At 43.7% G+C, this 15,486-nt stretch overlaps 1 protein-coding gene across 2 annotated transcripts in view; it reads right to left on the reverse strand.

Annotated features, from left to right (window-relative positions):
• Window positions 1-15,486, reverse strand: part of nol8 (nucleolar protein 8) — a 52,419-nt gene that overhangs the window by 10,715 nt on the left and 26,218 nt on the right. For both annotated transcript variants that reach the window (XM_056273928.1, XM_056273929.1), the window contains exons 9-14: window positions 12,940-13,017; window positions 12,681-12,806; window positions 12,484-12,586; window positions 11,749-11,896; window positions 7,490-7,573; window positions 6,020-6,339 (exon numbers count right to left, since the gene is read on the reverse strand). In XM_056273928.1, coding sequence (XP_056129903.1) covers window positions 6,020-6,339; window positions 7,490-7,573; window positions 11,749-11,896; window positions 12,484-12,586; window positions 12,681-12,806; window positions 12,940-13,017 — 859 coding nt within the window. The remainder of the gene's footprint in view (window positions 1-6,019; window positions 6,340-7,489; window positions 7,574-11,748; window positions 11,897-12,483; window positions 12,587-12,680; window positions 12,807-12,939; window positions 13,018-15,486) is intronic.

Consider the following 15,486-nt stretch of genomic DNA (forward strand, 5'->3'; position numbering starts at 1 on the left):
GAAGATATCTGCTCACATGATGAAGATACCTGCTCACATGATGAAGATATCTGCTCATATGATGAAGATATCTGCCCACATGATGAAGATATCTGCCCACATGATGAAGATATCTGCTCATGATGAAGATATCTGCTGATATGATGAAGATATCTGCTCATGATGAAGATATCTGCCCACACGCTGAAGATACCTACTCATATGATGAAGATATCTGCTCACATGATGAAGATACCTACTCATATGATGAAGATATCTGCTCATGATGAAGATACCTGCTCACATGATGAAGATACCTGCCCACATGATGAAGATACCTGCTCACATGATGAAGATATCTGCCCACATGATGAAGATATCTGCCCACATGATGAAGATATCTGCTCATGATGAAGATATCTGCCCACACGCTGAAGATACCTACTCATATGATGAAGATATCTGCTCACATGATGAAGATACCTACTCATATGATGAAGATATCTGCTCATGATGAAGATATCTGCTGATATGATGAAGATATCTGCTCATGATGAAGATACCTGCTCACATGATGAAGATATCTGCCCACATGATGAAGATATCTGCTCATGATGAAGATATCTCCCCACACGCTGAAGATATCTGCTCACATGATGAAGATATCTGCTCATGATGAAGATATCTGCTGATATGATGAAGATATCTGCTCATGATGAAGATACCTGCTCACATGATGAAGATATCTGCCCACATGATGAAGATATCTGCTCATGATGAAGATATCTGCCCACACGCTGAAGATATCTGCTCACATGATGAAGATATCTGCTCATGATGAAGATATCTGCTGAGTTTGGTTATCTCTGTGACACCTACTACGTTTACATGTTAGAAAAAGTGGATTTATTGTGTTAGTCCGAATGAAACTGGACTTTTAAAATACATGTAAACGTGTTAGTCCCACTGAAACTGGACTTTTAAAATACATGTAAACGTGTTAGTCCCACTGAAACTGGACTTTTAAACCACATGTAAACATGTTAGTCCGACTGAAACTGGACTTTTAAAATACATGTAAACGTGTTAGTCCCACTGAAACTGGACTTTTAAAACACATGTAAATGTGTTAGTCCGACTGAAACTGGACTTTTAAAATACATGTAAACGTGGTAGTCCCACTGAAACTGGACTTTTAAAACACATGTAAATGTGGTAGTCCCACTGAAACTGGACTTTTAAAAGACATGTAAACGTGTCAGTCCCACTGAAACTGGACTTTTAAAACACATGTACACGTGTTAGTCCGACTGAAACTGGACTTTTAAAACACATGTAAACGTGTCAGTCCCACTGAAACTGGACTTTTAAAACACATGTACACGTGTTAGTCCCACTGAAACTGGACTTTTAAAATACATGTAAACGTGTCAGTCCCACTGAAACTGGACTTTTAAAACACATGTAAACGTGTTAGTCCCATTGAAACTGGACGTTTAAAACACATGTAAACGTGTTAGTCCCATTGAAACTGGACGTTTAAAACACATGTAAACGTGTTAGTCCCACTGAAACTGGACTTTTAAAACACATGTAAACGTGTTAGTCCCACTGAAACTGGACTTTTAAAACACATGTAAACGTGTTAGTCCCACTGAAACTGGGCTTTTAAAATACATGTAAACGTGTCGGTCCCACTGAAACTGGACTTTTAAAACACATGTACACGTGTTAGTCCCACTGAAACTGGACTTTTAAAACACATGTACACGTGTCAGTCCCACTGAAACTGGACTTTTAAAACACATGTAAACGTGTTAGTCCCACTGAAACTGGACTTTTAAAACACATGTAAACGTGTTAGTCCCATTGAAACTGGACGTTTAAAACACATGTAAACGTGTTAGTCCCATTGAAACTGGACGTTTAAAACACATGTAAACGTGTTAGTCCCACTGAAACTGGACTTTTAAAACACATGTAAACGTGTTAGTCCCACTGAAACTGGGCTTTTAAAATACATGTAAACGTGTCGGTCCCACTGAAACTGGACTTTTAAAACACATGTACACGTGTTAGTCCCACTGAAACTGGACTTTTAAAACACATGTACACGTGTCAGTCCCACTGAAACTGGACTTTTAAAACACATGTAAACGTGTTAGTCCCACTGAAACTGGACTTTTAAAACACATGTAAACGTGTTAGTCCCACTGAAACTGGACTTTTAAAACACATGTACACGTGTTAGTCCGACTGAAACTGGACTTTTAAAACACATGTAAACGTGTCAGTCCCACTGAAACTGGACTTTTAAAACACATGTAAACGTGTCAGTCCCACTGAAACTGGACTTTTAAAACACATGTAAACGTGTTAGTCCCATTGAAACTGGACGTTTAAAACACATGTAAACGTGTTAGTCCCATTGAAACTGGACGTTTAAAACACATGTAAACGTGTTAGTCCCACTGAAACTGGACTTTTAAAACACATGTAAACGTGTTAGTCCCACTGAAACTGGGCTTTTAAAATACATGTAAACGTGTCGGTCCCACTGAAACTGGACTTTTAAAACACATGTACACGTGTTAGTCCCACTGAAACTGGACTTTTAAAACACATGTACACGTGTCAGTCCCACTGAAACTAGACTTTTAAAACACATGTACACGTGTTAGTCCGACTGAAACTGAACTTTTAAAACACATGTAAACGTGTCAGTCCCACTGAAACTAGACTTTTAAAATACATGTAAACGTGTTGGTCCCACTGAAACTGGACGTTTAAAACACATGTAAACGTGTTGGTCCCACTTAAACTGGACTTTTAAAACACATGTAAACGTGTTGGTCCCACTGAAACTGGACTTTTAAAACACATGTAAACGTGTTAGTCCCACTGAAACTGGACTTTTAAAACACATGTTAACGTGTTAGTCCGACTGAAACTGGACTTTTAAAACACATGTAAACGTGTTAGTCCCACTGAAACTGGACTTTTAAAACACATGTAAACGTGTTAGTCCCACTGAAACTGGACTAAATCCAATTTCTGGAAGTGGGACTAACACACCTAGATGATGCGGTCGGGGATGGATTTACTCTGGCATCAATCGGTCTCGAACTGGCCGAGGCGTTCTGCTCATGATCCGTAGTTCCCGCGGTCTTTCACCCGGAAGTGGAACAGCGTAGTATCAACATGGCGAGTGCCTGAGTGAGAACCACGCATTTCCGGACAGACGAGGAGACAAACTTCATGTTGTGTCAGCGGAAGGAGGTGAACATCCTGAAGTACATGGGTGGAAGAAGAACGCGGAATGGTGAGCTATTTAAGAAAGCGGCGGAAAAGTTGGACGAAGCGGGATTTAAAATGTGACGCAATAGGTCAACCGGAAGAAGGTCCGATAGCAACCAGCTGAAAGGGGGCATATCGCCACCTACCGTACCGGGGTCGGAATACTTCCGTCAATAAATCGATTATTTGATTGGATCAATCAGCTCCTTTGTCATTATCAAAATCTGTGAATAAATGTTGCGTAATATTTAATGTTATCTGTTCTGTCATTATTTCAGTTCTCACTGAAGTTACTCGTAAATCACTTCGTTGTCCATTTTCGATTCATTTTAAATCCATCCATCCATCCATTATCCGAACCGCTTATCCTGCTCTCAGGGTCACGGGGATGCTGGAGCCTATCCCAGCAGTCACTGGGCGGCAGGGGGGGGGAGACACCCTGGACAGGCCGCCAGGCCATCACACACACACACACACACACACACACACACACACACACACACATACCTAGGGACAGTATAGTACGGCTGATCCACCTGACCTACATGTCTTTGGACTGTGGGAGGAAACCGGAGCCCCCGGAGGAAACCCACACAGACACGGGGAGAACATGCAAACTCCACACAGAGGACGACCCGGGACGACCCACCAAGGTTGGACTACCCCGGGGCTCGAACCCAGGACCTTCTTGGTGTGAGGCGACCGCGCTAACCGCTGCGCCACCGTGCTGCCCTGAAAGTATATTATGCTCAAACAAAGGCTTCTCTGTGCTCTGAGTAAGTTCGAAAGCAGTTTGCCTTCATGGTTTAAACAAATCGTAAATGAAGAGGAGCTCTTGATCTCGCGTGCTGTTCGAGGTGTTCTGTCCATTGAACGTCGATGGAGAAATGCTTCTGTAGACCGGACGGGAACTTTTGGCTGCAGTACCGCAGTTAGTCACCAGGATAAACTGGCAGCAACCGAGTATCCTTGGAGGCCTGGTCATTAACATGCTTGATGGCTGATACCTCCCTCTAGTGGTGAAAGGTGGTACTACTGTTTGCAAGTATGAAAGCGCAGCAAAGCTGGCGTTAAAATTGACGTCACTCCTGTCAAAGTGTGTGAGCAGTGGGAGTTAAACACTGTTCTACATGAAAATGTTTCTGGAGAAGCTGAAGGCCAGACAACACGCAGCAGATCCTCTACAGACCCAGTGAGCTTAGACCTGGACGGTCCACTCCTTTTTTTTCTTAATAATTTATTGATTGTTTGTTGAAAAATCATAAAAATATTAAATATAGTTATTTTTCCCGAAGACACATGAAATCCAACAGGACACAGAAATAATAAACCACCCTTTTAACCAATCAGCTTTTTTAACTGCTTCCTGTTTTCTGTTGAGTATACTTACAAGACACATCACACAAATCAGCTGAATCAGTTCTTCTGGACACAACGTTTATTGACAGAAACGTTTCATCATCATCTAAGTGACTTCTTCAGTCTCACCTGACTGCAGGTGTCCCCACCCTTATAAACAGTACAGTGACTGCAGGTGTCTCCACCCTTATAAACAGTAAAGTGACTGCAGGTGTCCCCACCTTTATAAGCAATACAGTGGCTGCAGGTGTCCCCCTTCTAAACAGTACAGTGACTGCAGGTGTCTCCACCCTTATAAACAGTAAAGTGACTGCAGGTGTCCCCACCTTTATAAACAATACAGTGGCTGCAGGTGTCCCCCTTCTAAACAATACAGTGGCTGCAGGTGTCCCCACCCTTCTAAACAATACAGTGACTGCAGGTGTCCCCACCCTTATAAACAATACAGTGGTATAACGACCCACACCATCGACCAATTATGTAAATATGGTGTGACCATTAACTAGAGTTACAGTGGTCATGTGTACTGTTCACAGAGGATTGGGGAATAGTTGCAATCACAGCATTGTAAGATGGTGACAGATGTATTCTTAGACCCTGTTCACACCAAAATTAGTGTGTATAAGTGGGGATTGTTTTTTTAAACGTGGGTAAACCCGCTAAAAATAGGCAGTTGACTCCTTTCACAGTGCCAGCAGACCCAGGTCTGACTGCCGGCAGACGAGTTTGCCTTTCTTTTTTTTCTTCTGTAGCGTCATCTTTGACGTCATGACGTCCGTGATGTCATGAATGTGCCGGAAAACAGGGAAGTAAACAGTAGGAAGCAGCATGGAAGCCAGAGAGACGGTGGTTCACGTTTCTTTATATCTTGTACGTCAGTCTCTCTTTCAAACCATACAAACTCAACGCAGACTGAACGGTGTTCAAGCACTGCTTGAACGAAGACGGATGGAATTTGTGCTGCGATGGCACAGGAGATGGAATAAAATTGCTCTGGCGACCGCGCCGGATAATGGCGTGTGGATAATGGCGCTACGTCAGTGCGTAAATTAGCATGTCCATCTGGGTGTTACATTTACATCACTGCCGATGGAGGTGGAGCCGATAAATGCCCGTGACTACTGCAGAGTCATTTGACCCGGGAGTGAATGCCGACTGACCACCAGAGGTGGATGTTAGCGGGTTTTTTGGCCAGTGTGAAAGGGGCTTTAGACTGAAGAGGTCATGTAGATGATGATCAAACCTATTTGTAAATAAACGATGTGTCCAGATGGACTGATTCAACTTCCTGTGATTTTCTTAGCTGGATTATTGAGCATGCATAACGACACCTACAAGACACAGTAAATACACCAGTGTGTGTCTGCCTGCAGGTCGGCCTTACCTGTCTGCCTGCTTTCTGTTTCCTCTCCAAAAAACGAGAATTTAAATCCTGAGGAATCTTCTTTGGCTGTGTTGGAATCTGCTGAGAGTAAGGAAACCAGCAGGGAGTGGTCTTCATTTCTCTTTTCGCCCTCCTCCTGCTCCTCCTTCATCTCCTCCTCTCTGTCCCAGCCGACACTCCTCTCTCCATCGGACTGCAGTCCATGCTCCTTGGTTCCTCCAAACAAGTCCTTGAGGTCTGCAGCCACATCGAAGAAAATCTCCTTGGAAACCTCTGGGACTTTCTCTGCTTCCAACCGCTTCCTCTTCCTGGCAGCTTTACTGAAGGAGGAGAGAAACGGATTCAGTTCAGAAGAGCCACATTCCAAACAAACAACAGTGTAAGTGTCAAAACCACAACACCTTGAAAATGATGGAGGATAGACGTGACAGAGAAATAGGATGATAATGGGTGAAAGAGAAATGACAGATAGAATGATGATGGAGGATAGAAGTGACAGAGAAATAGGATGATAATGGGTGAAAGAGAAATGACAGATAGAATGATGATGGAGGATAGAAGTGACAGAAAATAGGATGATGGGTGAGAGAAATGACAGATAGAATGATGATGGATGAGAGAAGTAAAAGTGATGGAATGATGATGATGATAGAAAAGTGACAGAAAGCTAAGATGATGGATCGAGAAGTGACGGAGAGATAGTATGATTGGTGATAAAGATGGAGAATAGAGAAAAGAAAGAGCGATAGAGCAGTGATAGAGACAGGATGATGGATGGTAGAGAAGATAGAAAAGTTAAGAGAGAGAATGGTGATGCATGTTAGAGGTGAGAGATAGAATGGTGATGGATGATAGAGAGGTGAGAGATAGCAAGATGATGGATGATAGAGAGGTGAGAGATAGAATGTGATGGATAAGAGAGGTGAGATAGAATGGTGATGGATGACAGAGGTGAGAGATAGCATGGTGATGGATGATAGAGAGGCATGAGATAGAGTGATGATGGATGTCAGAGTTGAGAGATAGCATGGTGATGGATGATAGAGATGAGAGATAGAATGTGATGGATAGAGAGGTGAGATAGAATGATGATGGATGACAGAGAGGTGAGAGATAGAATGGTGATGGATGACAGAGAGGTGAGATAGAATGGTGATGGATGATAGAGAGGTGAGAGATAGAGGAATGATGGATGACAGAGAGGTGAGATAGAATGGTGATGGGTGACAGAGAGGTGAGATAGAATGGTGATGGATGATAGAGAGGTGAGAGATAGAGGAATGATGGATGACAGAGCGGTGTGAGATAGCGTGATAATGGATGACAGAGAGGTGAGAGATAGAATGGTGATGGATGACAGAGAGGTGAGACAACATGACTGGTCACAGCATTATATCAGTGTGTAATTGGACAATATATACCAGTAACCACAGAATGTGACTTGCTAGTGGGGCTTCATTGCTGCAGTACCTTTCCTTCTCCTGCTGCTGCTGGCTGGTCTCATATGCAGCGTGCTCCTCTCTGCTGGGGTCATAATGCAGCGCCGACACATCCCTGACACACACACACACACACACACACACACACAATTTATTGCATGCATCTTATCAATGCCATTACTGTTATTGGGCATTGCCGTCATCATCATCTCTCACATCAGAATCAGAATCTTGGTTATTGGTCATGTAGGTCTGCACACACATGGAATGTGACTGGTTTGGTGGCTCTCAGTGTACTAAACATAGAATAACAACACTACAACACAACAACCTTCACATATACACACAAGGACTGACTACACAGGAGAAACAAGAGGTGCTAATAAGAGGTGCAGTGTTGTTATAAGAGGTGATAAGGTGCAGTGGTATTATAAGAGGTGATAAGGTGCAGTGGTATTATAAGAGGTGATAAGGTGCAGTGTTGTTATAAGAGGTGATAAGGTGCAGTGTTGTTATAAGAGGTGATAAGGTGCAGTGTTGTTATAAGAGGTGATAAGGTGCAGTGTTATTATAAGAGGTGATATTATAAGAGGTGATAAGGCGCAGTGGTATTATAAGAGGTGATAAGGTGCAGTGGTATTATAAGAGGTGATAAGGTGCAGTGTTGTTATAAGAGGTGATAAGGTGCAGTGGTGTTATAAGAGGTGATAAGGTGCAGTGGTGTTATAAGAGGTGATAAGGTGCAGTGTTATTATAAGAGGTGATATTATACGAGGTGATAAGGCGCAGTGGTATTATAAGAGGTGATAAGGTGCAGTGGTATTATAAGAGGTGATAAGGTGCAGTGGTGTTATAAGAGGTGATAAGGTGCAGTGTTATTATAAGAGGTGATATTATAAGAGGTGATAAGGCGCAGTGGTATTATAAGAGGTGATAAGGTGCAGTGGTATTATAAGAGGTGATAAGGTGCAGTGTTATTATAAGAGGTGATAAGGTGCAGTGGTGTTATAAGAGGTGATAAGGTGCAGTGGTATTATAAGAGGTGATAAGGTGCAGTGGTGTTATAAGAGGTGATAAGGTGCAGTGGTATTATAAGAGGTGATAAGGTGCAGTGGTGTTATAAGAGGTGATAAGGTGCAGTGGTATTATAAGAGGTGATAAGGTGCAGTGGTGTTATAAGAGGTGATAAGGTGCAGTGGTATTATAAGAGGTGATAAGGTGCAGTGGTGTTATAAGAGGTGATAAGGTGCAGTGGTATTATAAGAGGTGATAAGGTGCAGTGGTATTATAAGAGGTGATAAGGTGCAGTGGTGTTATAAGAGGTGATAAGGTGCAGTGGTGTTATAAGAGGTGATAAGGTGCAGTGGTATTATAAGAGGTGATAAGGTGCAGTGGTGTTATAAGAGGTGATAAGGTGCAGTGGTGTTATAAGAGGTGATAAGGTGCAGTGGTGTTATAAGAGGTGATAAGGTGCAGTGGTGTTATAAGAGGTGATAAGGTGCAGTGGTATTATAAGAGGTGATAAGGTGCAGTGGTGTTATAAGAGGTGATAAGGTGCAGTGGTATTATAAGAGGTGATAAGGTGCAGTGGTGTTATAAGAGGTGATAAGGTGCAGTGGTATTATAAGAGGTGATAAGGTGCAGTGGTATTATAAGAGGTGATAAGGTGCAGTGGTATTATAAGAGGTGATAAGGTGCAGTGGTGTTATAAGAGGTGATAAGGTGCAGTGGTATTATAAGAGGTGATAAGGTGCAGTGGTGTTATAAGAGGTGATAAGGTGCAGTGGTGTTATAAGAGGTGATAAGGTGCAGTGGTGTTATAAGAGGTGATAAGGTGCAGTGTTGTTATAAGAGGTGATAAGGTGCAGTGGTATTATAAGAGGTGATAAGGTGCAGTGGTGTTATAAGAGGTGATAAGGTGCAGTGGTATTATAAGAGGTGATAAGGTGCAGTGGTGTTATAAGAGGTGATATTATACGAGGTGATAAGGCGCAGTGGTATTATAAGAGGTGATAAGGTGCAGTGGTATTATAAGAGGTGATAAGGTGCAGTGGTGTTATAAGAGGTGATAAGGTGCAGTGTTATTATAAGAGGTGATATTATAAGAGGTGATAAGGCGCAGTGGTATTATAAGAGGTGATAAGGTGCAGTGGTATTATAAGAGGTGATAAGGTGCAGTGTTATTATAAGAGGTGATAAGGTGCAGTGGTGTTATAAGAGGTGATAAGGTGCAGTGGTGTTATAAGAGGTGATAAGGTGCAGTGGTATTATAAGAGGTGATAAGGTGCAGTGGTGTTATAAGAGGTGATAAGGTGCAGTGGTATTATAAGAGGTGATAAGGTGCAGTGGTGTTATAAGAGGTGATAAGGTGCAGTGGTATTATAAGAGGTGATAAGGTGCAGTGGTGTTATAAGAGGTGATAAGGTGCAGTGGTATTATAAGAGGTGATAAGGTGCAGTGGTATTATAAGAGGTGATAAGGTGCAGTGGTGTTATAAGAGGTGATAAGGTGCAGTGGTGTTATAAGAGGTGATAAGGTGCAGTGGTATTATAAGAGGTGATAAGGTGCAGTGGTGTTATAAGAGGTGATAAGGTGCAGTGGTGTTATAAGAGGTGATAAGGTGCAGTGGTGTTATAAGAGGTGATAAGGTGCAGTGGTGTTATAAGAGGTGATAAGGTGCAGTGGTATTATAAGAGGTGATAAGGTGCAGTGGTGTTATAAGAGGTGATAAGGTGCAGTGGTATTATAAGAGGTGATAAGGTGCAGTGGTGTTATAAGAGGTGATAAGGTGCAGTGGTATTATAAGAGGTGATAAGGTGCAGTGGTGTTATAAGAGGTGATAAGGTGCAGTGGTGTTATAAGAGGTGATAAGGTGCAGTGGTGTTATAAGAGGTGATAAGGTGCAGTGGTATTATAAGAGGTGATAAGGTGCAGTGGTGTTATAAGAGGTGATAAGGTGCAGTGGTATTATAAGAGGTGATAAGGTGCAGTGGTGTTATAAGAGGTGATAAGGTGCAGTGTTGTTATAAGAGGTGATAAGGTGCAGTGGTATTATAAGAGGTGATAAGGTGCAGTGGTGTTATAAGAGGTGATAAGGTGCAGTGGTATTATAAGAGGTGATAAGGTGCAGTGGTATTATAAGAGGTGATAAGGTGCAGTGGTGTTATAAGAGGTGATAAGGTGCAGTGGTATTATAAGAGGTGATAAGGTGCAGTGGCATTATAAGAGGTGATAAGGTGCAGTGGTATTATAAGAGGTGATAAGGTGCAGTGGTGTTATAAGAGGTGATAAGGTGCAGTGGTGTTATAAGAGGTGATAAGGTGCAGTGGTGTTATAAGAGGTGATAAGGTGCAGTGGTATTATAAGAGGTGATAAGGTGCAGTGGTGTTATAAGAGGTGATAAGGTGCAGTGGTATTATAAGAGGTGATAAGGTGCAGTGGTATTATAAGAGGTGATAAGGTGCAGTGGTATTATAAGAGGTGATAAGGTGCAGTGGTGTTATAAGAGGTGATAAGGTGCAGTGGTGTTATAAGAGGTGATAAGGTGCAGTGGTATTATAAGAGGTGATAAGGTGCAGTGGTATTATAAGAGGTGATAAGGTGCAGTGGTGTTATAAGAGGTGATAAGGTGCAGTGGTGTTATAAGAGGTGATAAGGTGCAGTGTTGTTATAAGAGGTGATAAGGTGCAGTGGTATTATAAGAGGTGATAAGGTGCAGTGGTGTTATAAGAGGTGATAAGGTGCAGTGGTATTATAAGAGGTGATAAGGTGCAGTGGTATTATAAGAGGTGATAAGGTGCAGTGGTGTTATAAGAGGTGATAAGGTGCAGTGGTATTATAAGAGGTGATAAGGTGCAGTGGCATTATAAGAGGTGATAAGGTGCAGTGGTATTATAAGAGGTGATAAGGTGCAGTGTTATTATAAGAGGTGATAAGTTGCAGTGGTATTATAAGAGGTGATAAGGTGCAGTGGTATTATAAGTGGTGATAAGGTGCAGTGTTATTATAAGAGGTGATAAGGTGCAGTGGTGTTATAAGAGGTGATAAGGTGCAGTGGTGTTATAAGAGGTGATAAGGTGCAGTGTTATTATTAATAATTATTGATATTACTCTCTAAGACAGGAGGTCAGAGTGACAAGAGAAAAAGAGAAGCTTCTTGGTAGGCCTGGGAATATATATATACATATATACACACACATGTATTTGAGCATGTACGTGTGTGTGTGTGTGTGTGTGTGTGTGTGTGTGTACACACGTGTGTGTGAGTGTGTGTGTGTGTGTGCTGCAGACCTGAACGTCTTGGTCTTGCTGACAGTCTTACTGCTGGGCTGGATGTTGGTGTGTAGAATGCTCTGCAGGATAGACAGGCTCTTCTGCTTCTCCTCCTCCAGACTCTCCTCCTCCTCTTCCTTTCCCTCCATCCCACTCCTCTTCCTCTCTGCAGGAGACATCACATACATAAATCCTCCTTGTCTAAGCCATTAGATATTCATCCATTCAAACCTGCTTTGGTGTATTTCATGTGAGAATGGCATCACATCCTCAGCGGCATTACATCACATCCTGTGTGTGTGTGTGTGTGTGTGTGTGTGTGACTTCACTTGGTGATCAATACAGCCTGATGTCAAATATCAAGTCCAACACAAGGATGTCTGTACATTTAACCCTTTGACCGTTCTCTCGCTCTCTCTCACACACACACACACACACACACACACACACACACACACACACACACACACACACACGTTTTAACCCATGTGTGGTACATTTTTTGAAGAACATGGGGAGGAGACAACGTTTGTTAGAATGACTAAAAAAGGGAGAGGAGCTGATGTCAGATGACTGACAGGTGAAGTCAGATGACTGACAGGTGGTCGACATGTTTCTTTATCAATGTCAGAAGCACTGACGCTCATCACTCGGCGATGAGTCAGTGATAAACGTCACAACAACACACTGGGTCTGAGCGTCGGTCTCATTACATCGGGGTAGCGCCATTTTACTGGTCTCATACCAGCTCACCTGTGCTCTGCTCTTCATCACGCTCCTCTTCATCACTCTCCAGGAAGCGAGCGTTCAACCGGAACCGCTGGTCTGTTCCAAAACGAGCCTGCATCTCCAACATCTGGGGACACACACACACACACACACAGACACGGTGACGGAGCGGTGGGGACAGACGGGTCAAGGGATGAGTGAATAATAAATAAGCCACTCACCTTCTGTCCAGCTCTGCCCTCAAACTGAGGTTTGACCTGAAACCTACTATCATCTTGACTTTCATCACCATCTTCCTCATCCTCACTGCTATCGAACAGCTTAGAGATGGACGTCTTCTGACAGGCCTGGACAAACACACACACACACACACACACACACACACACACACACACACACACACACACACACACACACACCTTAACTCAAGTCTCCGTTAGGCCTGCACGATATATCATTTACGCCGTCATCCTTCTTTACCATGTCTTTGGTTTCATTCTCGTCATCCTCTTCATCAGAAGCGAAGACAATGTGTCTACCTGTTGATGCTGGGGCATCCTGATGGGAGACAGAGACAATAATATCAAGACGACAACGACAACGACAATAAACACAGTAAAAGCTGCTACATGGAGCTCCTCACTCAGCCTGAAAGCAGCGGACACGCGGGGTTTAGAACATACAAGCAGCACCGCTTTACACCCACACAGCTGTTGTCCTTCTCCTGTCTTCCATCAGCTGCTGCACTGGCTGGACGTCTTCCTGGCTTTGACAGACGCCCAGTTAGGATAACCAAGTCCTGTTTAATGTGGGACTTCCCCCTTCCCCGCCGCTGTGTCGGTGGGGACCTGGTCAGCTCAGCGGTCCAGAAACTCTAGTTAACGGTCACACCACATTTACATATGAGGTCGTTATGCCACTGTATTGTTGATAAAGGTGGGGACACCTGCAGTCACTGTGTTGTTTATAAGGGTGGGGACACCTGCAGTCACTGTGTTGTTTATAAGGGTGGGGACACCTGCAGTCACTGTATTGTTTATAAGGGTGGGGACACCTGCAGTCACTGTATTGTTTATAAGGGTGGGGACACCTGCAGTCACTGTATTGTTTATAAAGGTGGGGACACCTGCAGCCACTGTATTGTTTATAAGGGTGGGGACACCTGCAGTCACTGTATTGTTGATAAGGGTGGGGACACCTGCAGTCACTGTGTTGTTTATAAGGGTGGGGACACCTGCAGTCACTGTATTGTTGATAAGGGTGGGGACACCTGCAGTCACTGTATTGTTTATAAGGGTGGGGACACCTGCAGTCACTGTATTGTTTATAAAGGTGGGGACACCTGCAGTCACTGTATTGTTTATAAGGGTGGGGACACCTGCAGTCACTGTATTGTTTATAAGGGTGGGGACACCTGCAGTCACTGTATTGTTTATAAGGGTGGGGACACCTGCAGTCACTGTGTTGTTTATAAGGGTGGGGACACCTGCAGTCACTGTATTGTTGATAAGGGTGGGGACACCTGCAGTCACTGTGTTGTTTATAAGGGTGGGGACACCTGCAGTCACTGTATTGTTGATAAGGGTGGGGACACCTGCAGTCACTGTATTGTTTATAAGGGTGGGGACACCTGCAGTCACTGTATTGTTTATAAGGGTGGGGACACCTGCAGTCACTGTGTTGTTTATAAGGGTGGGGACACCTGCAGTCACTGTATTGTTGATAAGGGTGGGGACACCTGCAGTCACTGTATTGTTTATAAGGGTGGGGACACCTGCAGTCACTGTATTGTTTATAAGGGTGGGGACACCTGCAGCCACTGTACTGTTTATAAGGGTGGGGACACCTGCAGTCACTGTATTGTTAATAAGGGTGGGGACACCTGCAGTCACTGTATTGTTTATAAGGGTGGGGACACCTGCAGCCACTGTATTGTTTATAAGGGTGGGGACACCTGCAGTCACTGTATTGTTGATAAGGGTGGGGACACCTGCAGTCACTGTATTGTTTATAAGGGTGGGGACACCTGCAGTCACTGTATTGTTAATAAGGGTGGGGACACCTGCAGTCACTGTATTGTTGATAAGGGTGGGGACACCTGCAGTCACTGTATTGTTAATAAGGGTGGGGACACCTGCAGCCACTGTACTGTTTATAAGGGTGGGGACACCTGCAGTCACTGTATTGTTAATAAGGGTGGGGACACCTGCAGCCACTGTATTGTTGATAAGGGTGGGGACACCTGCAGTCACTGTATTGTTAATAAGGGTGGGGACACCTGCAGCCACTGTACTGTTTATAAGGGTGGGGACACCTGCAGTCACTGTATTGTTTATAAAGGTGGGGACACCTGCAGTCACTGTATTGTTTATAAGGGTGGGGACACCTGCAGTCACTGTATTGTTTATAAGGGTGGGGGTACCTGCAGTCACTGTATTGTTTATAAGGGTGGAGACACCTGCAGTCACTGTATTGTTTATAAGGGTGGAAACACCTGCAGTCACTGTATTGTTTATCAGGGTGGGGGTACCTGCAGTCACTGTATTGTTTATAAGGGTGGAGACACCTGCAGTCACTGTATTGTTTATAAGGGTGGGGACACCTGCAGTCACTGTATTGTTTATAAGGGTGGGGACACCTGCAGTCACTGTATTGTTGATAAGGGTGGGGACACCTGCAGTCACTGTATTGTTAATAAGGGTGGGGACACCTGCAGTCACTGTATTGTTGATAAGGGTGGAGACACCTGCAGCCACTGTATTGTTTATAAAGGTGGGGACACCTGCAGTCACTGTATTGTTGATAAGGGTGGAGACACCTGCAGTCACTGTATTGTTTATAAGGGTGGGGTACCTGCAGTCACTGTATTGTTTATAAGGGTGGAGACACCTGCAGCCACTGTATTGTTTATAAGGGTGGGGACACCTGCAGTCACTGTATTGTTTATAAGGGTGGGGGTACCTGCAGTCAGGTGAGACTGAAGAGGACACTTAGATGAGGATGAAAGGTTTCTGTCAGTAAACTTTG

The sequence above is a fragment of the Lampris incognitus genome, chromosome 2, assembly GCF_029633865.1.
Source record: "Lampris incognitus isolate fLamInc1 chromosome 2, fLamInc1.hap2, whole genome shotgun sequence".
NCBI lineage: Eukaryota > Metazoa > Chordata > Actinopteri > Lampriformes > Lampridae > Lampris > Lampris incognitus.